At 43.0% G+C, this 11,766-nt stretch overlaps 1 protein-coding gene across 1 annotated transcript in view; it reads left to right on the top strand.

The window, feature by feature from the left end:
* The first annotated feature begins 327 nt into the window (after positions 1-327).
* PHEX (phosphate regulating endopeptidase X-linked) overlaps positions 328-11,766 on the top strand; it is a 204,981-nt gene continuing 193,542 nt past the window's right edge. Inside the window, exons 1-2 of the mRNA XM_067722956.1 lie at positions 328-445; positions 5,680-5,748. Coding sequence (XP_067579057.1) covers positions 328-445; positions 5,680-5,748 — 187 coding nt within the window. The remainder of the gene's footprint in view (positions 446-5,679; positions 5,749-11,766) is intronic.

Here is an 11,766-nt window from a genome sequence, read left to right as displayed (position 1 = left end):
GAGAGAAGAGCCTGCCAAACGATCGGTTGAGAGGGGCAGCACCCTCTTGCTGGGGGGAGAGCACCAAGATAAAGCAACCACTGTTTGTTTTGTCTGGTCAGGGGGAAAGCCAAGGCGACCAATATTTTTGGGTTTCTTTTATTTCATTTGTGAAGAAGTATTTGAGAAAGGGTGGCGAGAGGACATATCCTGACGGGCTTTTTTTTAACCTGTCCATTAGTAGAAGAGCATGAGAACCTTGGATGTCAACGCCTAACAGACTCTTGAGACCAGCCACCAAGCCACAAAAAGCGACTTTCTTCTTGCCTGGCCCTTACATCTCTCCCAATGGATGCAGAGACAGGGAGCAGCGTGGAGAGTGGGAAGACGACCAACAGAGGCACTCGAATCGCCCTGGCCGTGTTCGTTGGTGGCACCCTGGTGCTGGGCACGGTCCTCTTTCTAGGTAAGTGGAACTGGGCTAGTGCAGTGGCTTCCTTGTGCTGTATTCTGGCAAACCTGGTCAGGATGCAGGTGGAGGGCTGTTTGCTTGTGTTAGTAGGTGGTGCATCCTTACTTTCTATTAAATATGCAAATGAAAGGAAGATTTTTCTTTAGGAGGGTAAATAAATAAAAACTCCCAAGTACCAAATGCATAGTCCAGAATGTGAAGTGGGTATAAAGTGGATTCGAGTGGCTAGAGGATTTGGTTGCATCGGGCAAACATTTTTTATGCATTACATTCAGCAAAATGAGTGTTTATGAATTCATAGTCAGATACTTTGATTTATTTTGTGAGGAAAGACTTTACATTGTGATCAAACCATGTTGGAATTTCTTTCCATTTGATTTTTGTCGGTGTTTGCCTGAATGAATCATGAAATTTAACTCACAAAGTGCAAATCAGTCTTTAAAAATGCACCGTTAATGATATTCTTCAATTCCTTTCTAACCCAGTGACTCTGGTGGAATAAAAAATTTAACTCTGCCTTTCTCTTAGATTTAAAAACTAATATGAAGGAAATAGAGGTTTTCCTCCTAAGATTTGGAAGGTATTGTGATTCATTGATTTTAATGACTTTTGGTGAGAATGATGTACCCAGAGGGTGATGTTAAAAGCATATTCTTATGAGACAGAACAAAATAGAAAGGGGAGAGGAATGTTCTAAAATTTTAGGCATTTTGAATCTTTGACTCTTTGCCTTTGTATTTGTTTCATACGGCTCAAGTATGAAACAGTATTTCATTAGCCTGAAAGTTATGTAGGACCAAGCCCTATATTTAGGAGAGTCTAGGTGCAGTTTGAAATGTAGCAAGCCTGGGAACATACCTTGGCATATGCAGGATGCAGGAGGCCATGTTTATCTTGGCAGGGGAAAACCAGTAATTAAACTTTAAAAGAGTTAGGGTTGTGTGGTTGAAAACTCTGCTAAAACGAGCAAACCATCTTTCCATGTTTTCTGTGGCTGAAGATTTAGGAAATTAGATGGGTTTATTGCTTTCTGGTACAGCTGAACCTCCTACTCCTGCGACTGAAATTGAGGCTCTCGAAAACTGGTGTGAGATTTCTCGGCGCTTGCGGTTTAGGCAAGTGTCCTATCCTGAAATTCAAAACTGGAGGAAAAATGATACGGGCATGTCAAGGGAGTATGTACTATGTGGGAAGTGACTACAAAGTGAGACTATTTGTGTTCTGCAAACATTCCCAAACTTGAAAATCCAAATGATTATTGTTTAGGTAAAAATACGTGCTCTTTTTAATGCCGTTACTGCTGCTTGAAGCTTTTTTGAAATTCCTCTCATGATTACATTCTGAGGCTGTAGCATATTATCAGAATGTTCTTGATGGCAGCAAATCTTTTTTTTTTTTTGGGGGGGGGGGGCACACTGATCTTAGTTCCCTGACCAAGGATCGAACCCAGGCCCTCTGCTGTGAAAGTGTGGAGTCCTAACCACTAGGCCACTGGGGAATTCCAAATCTTTGTTCCTTGAGAGAAGATGATTCTTTGGGATCAGCTCTGAAGTTTTTAGAACACAGTAAAATTCATCAAGCCAGGCGATGCTATTATGGGTAAGGAGGCCTGCCTAAGATAGAAAAAATAACTTTCCAATGTGCCCAATAACACGGCTCTCTCTCACTTAGAATCTTTAGAGAAGCTGTAATGGTGTTAGAGAGTAAGGGTGTGGCCTCCCTCAGCCTTCACTACTCAGTGCGGTCTGTGGACCAGCAGCGTTATAGCATCCCTTGGGAGCCTGAACTCCACCCCAGACCTACTGATTCAGAATCTGCATTTTCACAAGATCCCCAGGTGATTCATTTGCAAATTAAAGTTTGAGAAGTATTGCTTCAGGTGACCATGTCCTTTCGGATGAATACATTCAGAGACATTTGCTTTTAAATAAATGCACACTCTCAAGTGAAAACATAAATGATATTTTTATCAAATGTCTCTGCACTATTTCTGACTCCCTTCCTTCCCTCCTCCCCTTTTCACTGCCTAGTTCCACAGGCTCTGCCACCCACCCCCACCCTGCACCTAGCAAAGTCCTTGTCTGAAAATCTCCTGGGACCTGCCAGACAGTGCTCTTTATGACAGTATTTTGGTTAAGGTCGTCTTCTCTTCAAGGCACTTCCGGGTAAACTTTGTGGTATATTTTTCTGCCTATACAAGTTCAGTCACATGTCTGCAATTTCTGGCCTTCCTCCTTCCCTCTTATTTGTATTTTAGGCTCTGGGGTAATCTCTTTTTTAAAACCTTAGTCTTTATACAGTAAGAGTGATAGCCACTGGCCTTGGGGTGGTTTCAGCAAACTTAGAGCCCTAGGGTTTAAGGCCTTATATGCCTATACCCAGTTTATTTGATTGTATTTCATTTTTTTCTTTTAGATTTATTTTTTATTCAGGTAACATTGGTTTATAACATTATATAAATTTGATATGTACAATTTTTTCAGCTTTCTGGGCCATGTGCTGTCTCTGTTGTGGCTACCCGACTATGTTGTAGCACGAAAGCAACCATAAACAATATGTACACAAATGGGCATGGCTGTATTCCAGTACAACTTGATTTCTGGACATTGAAATTTAAATTTCGGATCATTTTCACATGCCACGAAATATTCTTCTTATGATTTTTTCCAACCATTAAAAAATGTAAAAAACATTCTTAGCTCACAGACCATTCAGAAAGAGGCAGTGGACTGGACTTGGCCCACAGGACATAGTTTGCTGACCCCCACTTTATGGTCATTCTCATGCTCATGTGGATGATGTCACTGCATTCTGAAGTCATTTCTGCTGCTTATAGACTAATCTAAAATGAGAAACCAAAGCGCTCTTTAAGTTTTTTAAAAAGCCCCTAACCAGCAAAAAGTAACATTTTCATTTTTTGTATTAGAAATAATTTTTTGTTGTCTCTGTTTTATTCACTTAAACCTTCACATTGTCTGGGCTTGTTGACCCCTCTTAATTTACAGGGTCTTAAGATAACCCCCCCCATGGAAATGATGCTCTTCCTTCAGAGACTGGGTTTGTCTGTGTCCTAATTAATTTAACTTAAACTTTTCTTTTACTCATCATCAGGTAAAGATATTTGATTTTAGTTTTGCTTCCTTAGAGGTTTTCGGTCAATAATTATTTTCCCTGAAAGAAATAACTCCTTAAAACTTTAAAAAATGAGATATAATTTACATATAACATTATTATATTGGTTTCAGGTGTACAACATAATGATTCAATACTTGTATATATTCAGAAATGATCACCATGATAAGTCTAGTTAACATCTATCACCTCACAGTTACGTATTTTTTTCTTGTGATGAGAACTTTTAAGATCTACTCTCTTATCAACTTCGAAATATACAACGGAGTATTACTAACCATAGTCACCAGGCTGTATGTTACATCCCCATGACCTATTTATTTTATAACTGGAAGTTTGTATCTTGAAAGGAATGTCTTTAACTATTTTATTATCTTTTTTCTAAAATAAAACAAGGCTAGTATCAAGAAGGTATTGTCCACAATCATAAAATATTATTATTTACAATAAAGTTTGTTTTTCCACTGAAAAAGAAGACACATGCTCCTTAAAGAACATTTGGTAACCATATAGAAGTAGACTGAAGGGAAAATTTACTCCATGGTTCTACCACCAAGGCATACTGAAATATTCCATACTAATCTTTATGTTCCACATATATTTTTTTTACATTTTTTTTGCTTTCTAAAGAAATCAAAAATATAACTTTACGACAAGATACTTCTTTTCTTAAAAATAGGCCTGAGAGGGCTTCCCTGGTGGCGCAGTGGTTGGGAGTCCGCCTGCTCGATGCAGGGGACGCGGGTTCGTGCCCCGGTCCGGGAAGATCCCACATGCCACGGAGCGGCTGGGCCCGTGAGCCATGGCCACTGAGGCTGCGCGTCCGGAGCCTGTGCTCCGCAATGGGAGAGGCCACAGCGGTGAGAGGCCCGCGTACCGCAAAAAAACAAACAAACAAAAAACAACAAAAAAATAGGCCTGAGATGTTTGCTCCATAGACAGCTTTCTTGAATCTCTAATGTAACACAGGTAAAAAGACTGTCTGGAGGATGAGTGTCACATTTCCAAATGATTCCTTATTTCTGCTCACAGAGTACAGCAATAATGAATTCTCCACAATTTCCTTGGCTACCACAAATATTTTCAAAGTCTAAACTCACATCTGCTAATGCCCAGGTGCTACCTGAAGTTTACAAATAGGGCACCATTCTATACTTCTGCAGAAATCCATTTAGATGAAGTTACCAGGCAGATGGGGGAAATTAAGCCATTGGTGAAAAGCTACTTCTGTCTTACAGGGTTTTTGTTTGGTTTTGTTTTGGTGGAAGTAGTTGGAAGCTTGGTCCACCAAGCTGCATCTGTCTGGTAGATGCATCTGTCTGGCTGGGCCTGATGGGAGGAGGGTGTGTGGGGTACAGGGCAGGCAGATAATGACTCTGTTGATAGATGACTGAGTTATATAGGATATATTTTTACTCTTCCCCCTTTGATGGGCCGTGTCTGTATGGGTGGTTTAGATAAGACGCAGAACTTTAAATGCCACCTATGCTAGCTTTTTCCTTCCACTCTGGATTTGGTCCAAATGACACAGTCTATAAGTTTCAATTTTCCCATCACTAAAATGAGAATGTAGGTGTAAACAAAAAGTGAAATTATGAGACTTAAACCACAGATAATCAGAGATAGAAGAGACTTTAGAGATCATTTAACCCAGTGGTTCTCAAACTTGAGCCTGCATCAGAATCACCTGGAGGCCTTGTTAAACCGCAGATGGCTGGGCCCTGCCCAAAGAGTTTCTGAGTCTGAAGGTCTGGGTGTGGCTTGGTCATTTGCATTTCTAATTAGCTCCCAGGTGATGTTGCTGTGCTGCCCTTGCCCTGGGGCCCCCATTCTAAGAAGCACTGGTCTGCTTGTGCCCACTTGTCTTATGTTCAAGAGAACCAAGTTTGAGAGCAGCCAAGAGTCTCACCAAGGTTACTTAGCTAGTGACCAGAGTCTGGTTCTGTGACACTGAGCCAGGTGGAGTTTTGAATTCGGTGTGAACACAGGGAAGGATGAACTGACAGCAAATGTCTCGCATACGTGCCTGACGGTGGGTTACTTGGTGGTGGTCTGCTGCAAGCCAGTCATTTCTTTATTTTGGTCTGTTTTCTCAGTGAGTCAAGGTTTCTTAAGCCTCCAAGCTAAGCCGGAGTACTGCCTGAAGCCAGAATGCATCGAAGCTGGTAAGTCAGTTTTCCATCCTGTGTCAAGTTATGATTATGGTACCTTGGTGAGTGGAAGAGAAAACAGGCGGTATTTTTAGTATTTTGTTTGCTTGAGGTTTACCAGGTATGAATTGCAATTCTGATGAAATTTTAAGTTTTCTTTCAAGACTTGGTGTGAAGTTGTGGAATGTAGGTTTCCTGTTTTCTTTTTCCTTGCAATGAAACAGCTGTGCAGTATTCCAAATCATTATAAAGGAAATCAGGAAGGGGTGTGGAAGGCTGAATGGCCTCTCTTAAGACCTGGAGACCTTGACCTTCATATCCCCTTAGCTGGATACAGATTCCCATTTATCTCAAGTAGTCTTTCTGTATCTTCTGGTCAGTGGGTCTGGCCTGTCTGCGTCTAAGCAGGGACCCTCTGTAAACCGATACTTCCACTGTCACCTGGAATCTCTTTGGGTCCTTCTATTTCACGTTACAAGTCAAATTTTTCTTGAGGTGACAGGCTGTGTATCAGTGGGTACCGCAAAGTGAAGACGAGCGGTTAAAGTTGCCTCAGTTTTGCAACATCTATCAGTTTTGCCCTCCATAAACCAGTGTTAGGGCCTAGAGTTGCAGGACCTGGATCCCAGCCCCACTCCCATTTTTAAGTGGCCAGGGACACTGGTGTGCGTTTTCCAAGGGGAAAGTGATGGGATAAGTTAAGCACATGGTCCTTTCACTTTCCTCTTGGCCTTAAGAGAAGAGATTAATGAATTATTGCACCAAATATTTATTGCACTCCAGGCACTGAGTTAGGTTCTAGGAATATAGCAGTGAGGCCGAATGACCAGGTAAGGGAAGAAAGACAACAAACACCCAAGGCAATTAATGGACAAGAAAAATATCAGCTGGTGGTACATGTTATGCAGAAAATTTAAAAAAATAGAATAATGTGGTGGCAAGTGACAGGATGGCTAGATTGCAAAGTCTGAGGAAATGACATTGAAGGGGCCCTTTGAATAATGAGAAGGGAGTGCTGTGTGAAGATGGAGGAAAGGGCTTTCCAGGTGGGGGGAACAGCTGGGGCAAAGGTCCCGTAGAGGAAAGAGCTTGGGGGACTTGAGGAATGGGAAGAGCCTCTGGGTAAGGGGCAGGATGCAGGTGATCAGGGTCAGTGGGGAACCCAGGTGCCAGCAAGTTTGAGGTTTTCCTAAGTGTGCTCAGAAGCCTCTGGAGGGATTTCAGAGAGACACAAGATCTTATTAGCCTTCAGAAAGATCTCTGTGTGGAGAGCTCGACTCTGGGGAGCCTTTTGGGGCAGAGGAGAGACTGTAGAGGGCAAGAATGGAAGAAGGTCGCTAAGGCAGGTGGTTATTTCGGCAAGCCAGGTGAGAAGTGATGCTGTCTTGAATTCAAGACATGGGAAGGGAGACAAGAGGGTTTAGGAGATAAAGAGCTTGCTAAAGGATTGGATGTGGGCTGCAAGAAAATTCAGAGAATCAAAGTGATACTTAGATTTTTGGCGGTGGTTGGGTGGTGGCATTTATTGAGATGGAAAAGACTTAGGTGAAAGGGCTTTTAAAATCTGAGGCCTTATACAAAGGTACTAGGTTAGACAGTTGTGTTATTAGAGTTCTTTTTTCCAAATTTATTTTTTTACTGAAGTATAGTTGAATTACAATATTGTGTTAATTACTGCTGTACAGCAAAGTGACTCAGTTATACATATATACATTATTTTTCCTATTCTTTTGTATTATGGTTTATCACAGAATATTGAATATAGTTCTCTGTGCTATACAGTAGGACCTTGTTGTCCATCCATTCCATATGTACCAGTTTGCACCTGCTAATCCCAAACTTGCATTCCTACCCTCTCCCACCCTCCTACCCATTGGCAACCACCAGTCTATTCTCTTAGAGTTCTTTTTTAAAAAAATATTTATTTACTGGGCTGTGCTGGGTCTTTAGTTGCAGCACGTGGGCTCCTTAGTTGCAGCATGCATGTGGGATCTAGTTCCCTGACCAGGGATCGAACCTGGGCCCCCTGCATTGGGAGTGCAGAATCTCAACCACTGTGCCACCAGGGAAGTCCCTTGTCCCATTCTTAAGTGATCTATCTATCTATCTATATATATGTTTTAAACCGGGCAGTATGTTAAGTGACTTACAAGTGCCATCTCATAAAAATCTTCATAAGAACCCCATGAAGTTGGTGCTATCACCCGGCCCAATTGCACATGAGGAAATGTAGGCTTCTAGGTGCTAAATAACTTGCTCTGGGTCACATCCTGAGTTAGCAGCAGGGCTGGGCTTCAAGTTCATGTGTGGCTCCTCTCCATCTGTGCCTGTGTGCCAGAGGCCATGCCAGGAAACTCTCTTGGACCCTGGTCCTGTCTTGCTCTTTTTTCATAACATTAGACCTACTAGAGTCTAGGGACTAGACAACTGTTTCAGCTTTTTGATCTCGTCCCAGAACGGATGAGAAAGATGTGGGAATTCCCAGGTCCTTTCCTGCTCCCAGCGGAGCAGCTGACCTAGGGATTTCTCCAGTGGAGCAAGGGTGACCTGGAGTCAGGTGGGGCACCAGGTGGGACTATCAGAGGACAGGTTTTAGACATCACGTCATCACCTTGTGCTTCGTCTGTGGAACAGTTTTTGCAGATATGTAAAATTAAAAATTTTGAACTCAAACTCAAATTGAAACCCTAAGTCAACTTTTCGTACGGAGGGCCACTTATTTCATGAGTTTTGTCTCTTTATTACGAATCATAATAATGCAAAAGTAAAGCTTGAAGAATGACATTGATTATGTCGTCTCCTGCCAGCTAGTGTTTTCCCTTGCTGCCCTCTTTTTAGTTTTCACCTTGGCGACTGGCTTTCTAATATTTAAAAAGATACTTCCGCTGTTTCTGGAGCAAAAGGCTCACCAGGGCTACAGTCCTCTTCACTGTAACGTGGGCGCCGCTGTGTGGTGCGTGGGCGCCCCGTGCGTGCTGCGTGGGCGCTGCGTGCGTGCTGCGTGGGCGCCGCTGTGCGGTGCGTGGGCGCCGCGTGCGTGCTACGTGGGCGCCGCTGTTAGGTGCGTGGGCGCCGCGTGCGTGCTGCGTGGGCGCCGCTGTGCGGTGCGTGGGCGCCGCGTGCGTGCTGCGTGGGCCCCGCTGTTTGGTGCGTGGGCGCCGCGTGCGTGCTGCGTGGGCGCCGCTGTGCGGTGCGTGGGCGCCGCGTGCGTGCTGCGTGGGCACTGCGTGCGTGCTGCGCGGGCGCTGCTGTTTGCGTGGGCGCCGCGTGCGTGCTACGTGGGCGCCGCGTGCGTGCTGCGTGGGCGCCGCTGTTAGGTGCGTGGGCGCCGCGTGCGTGCTGTGTGGGCGCCGCTGTGCGGTGCGTGGGGGCCGCGTGCGTGCTGCGTGGGCCCCAGTGGGCGGTGCGTGGGCGCCGCGTGCGTGCTGCGTGGGCGCCGCGTGCGTGCTGCGTGGGTGCCGCTGTGCGCTGTGTGGGCGCCGCTGTGTGCTGGCAGGATGAAGTTTGGGAGAGCGACGTTCTGGACTTTTTGCGAGAAGGTGCCAGTCTTTTCCGAGATGGCTTCTCTTCTTGACTTTGCTTTTCTCTTCTACTTCCATCTATCCTAATCCCTCTTTCAGAATAAGAGGTGGAGGAAGAATACAAAGAAACGAGGAAACAAGGAAAGGGCGTGCTAATGATAGTGGATAAGGCCAGAGAGGTTGATGAGTGTGAGGCATGATCTATCTGGCCAAGTACAGGCCATGTGATATGGGCTAAATACATAAACTATCCTAAGCTCAGTTTCACCATCTGTAAAATGGGAATAAGAACTTTTATTTGTCATACTGGTTGTGAAACTAGAAGAAAATAATGTTGGTGGTAGTACTAGTAATCCAGGTCCACAGTGCCATATCCTTTACCCTGTACCTAGAGAGCGTTGTAATGCTCAGTTGGCAAGACTGGATCCGAGCTCAGTTCCTGTGACGGCAAAACTGGATCTTAACTCATGTGAGGCTGTTTTAGACTTTGTTCATCCCACTTAAGAGAATATGCATTTATTCCCTATAGAATTATTAATGTGCTTGCTGCAGGAGTGCTGCTCCAGACATTGCTGGAGGTATTATATAATCTGTGGTTTAGGCGTTGCATTAGTTTTCTAGAATCTATGAGCTCTGAAACATCTGGCCTCAAGAGTTTCGAGTAAGTGTTTGTGGAATTGTAATAGCAGATTTGTATGTATGGTTGCCAGATTTAGCTACATGCATTCATTCAGGATGCTCAGTTAAATTTGAATTGCAGATATACGACAATTTTGTTTTTGCTACGAGTATGTCCCGTGCAATATTTGGTAGTACTTACGCTATAAGAGTAGTCATTTATCTGAAATGCAAATTTCACTAGGCATTGTGTATTTTATCTGGCAGCTGTATTTATTTGGCTATGTGCCTGACACTGTTCTAAGCACTTTACACATATTTTCTCATTTAATTCTCATGAAAATCCTATGTGGTGCTATTATTATCCCATTTTATACAGATGAGGAAACTAAGATACAGAGAGGCTAAGTAACCTGCCTAAGGTTACATAGTTATTGCATGGGGTTGTTGGCATTCAAAACCAGGTGGTCTGGCTCCAGAGTCTGTGATGAGGCTATACTGCCTGAAAAGGGCTTAGCATAGTTCCTGGCACAGAGGAAATGCTCAATATTAGTGATTTTATTGTTACCCCCTCCCCCCCAACCCTGATTAAACTTAAAAAGTCAGGGTGGTATAAGGAGTGGTGTCTTCACTTCTACTAGATAAACACTAGCTGGAGATTGAATAACAATTTACCTTATATGCAATGACTTGAGGGAATACATAGCTTGGCCTTTTACAGATTTCCTTCATTATCATATTTCTTTTATTAAAACAAGACTCTGTGGTTTTTCTCCATGGAGCTGAGTAGGGGGAGAGGAGTTTTGGTGTCTTGACAGCTGTGGTCGCTTGCAATTTGAAGTCACAGTTCCCTTGCAGAAAGTGCAGCCCTGTGCCCAGCTGTGCATTGTGAGTGCTGAATTGAGAGGCTGAAGCTGGAGTTTTTCCACGTAGTGGGCTCAGTTCCAAATTCAGTGTGAGTGATGTATTCCCCCACTTTATACCAGGGCTGAGGTCAGAGCTGATCTTGCAGTTTAGGTTCCTGCAAGAATACTGAGGAGATGGGATACATTTGAGGGTTGGGGGCAGGGGGAGGCTTGGGAAGGTGGCCAGAAAACAACGTGCTTATGTGAATAAAAATGTGTGTGAGGGTTCCTCTATGTGACTCTGAATATTGTGTGGGACTGAAACTTGTATGATCCGTGTTCCTGAGGTGTTCCATAGCAGATTCATTCTGTGGCTGCACAACCAGGATAGCCACAAATATAAACTAAAATGAAGATTTTATGTGTCCTAGCAAATTTGCATATTAAATATTAATGATAAAATAGTAACAGTAAGTAAAATTGTAATTGGAGGCAACCTAATTAATTCTGAAAGATGAAAATATTAAGTAAATTTAAAATTTATCAACCTTAGATTCTAAACCAATTTTTTTCTTTTTGGATGTGGAAGGATTGAGCGTGATGGGGATTTTGAAGTTCTATAGAGATTAAGTTGTTTGTATATTATTAACTTCATCAAAGACAAAAAGCTGTTTGAAATTTTCATAGAAAGTGTAGGCTAGAATTGAATCACTTTACTGTACAGCAGAAATTAATGCAATATTGTAAATCAACTGTACTTCAATAAAATGAATTAAAAAAAAAGTGTAGGCTAGAGAAATGTGTGGCCTTACTTTTAAACCTGGAGGAACCACACACATGACCAAACTGTAATATGCGCATCTAAATTTATGCAGATTATATTTTTTTGGCAAGTCATTCAAGTTTAGCTGAAAACTCATTGAGTTTTCATTACTTCAAACATAAATGTATTCTGGCAGTAATTAATTATGAAAGTCACCCAGGCTGTCGTCTTTCCCAGGTCATTAAAATATTGGCCGCCTTTAAAAAAAAAAAAATCATTTGGTGCA

This window comes from Pseudorca crassidens, chromosome X, assembly GCF_039906515.1.
Source record: "Pseudorca crassidens isolate mPseCra1 chromosome X, mPseCra1.hap1, whole genome shotgun sequence".
NCBI lineage: Eukaryota > Metazoa > Chordata > Mammalia > Artiodactyla > Delphinidae > Pseudorca > Pseudorca crassidens.
The sequence above is the reverse complement of the archived record's forward strand: the minus strand, read 5'-3'. Positions and strand labels throughout refer to the sequence as shown.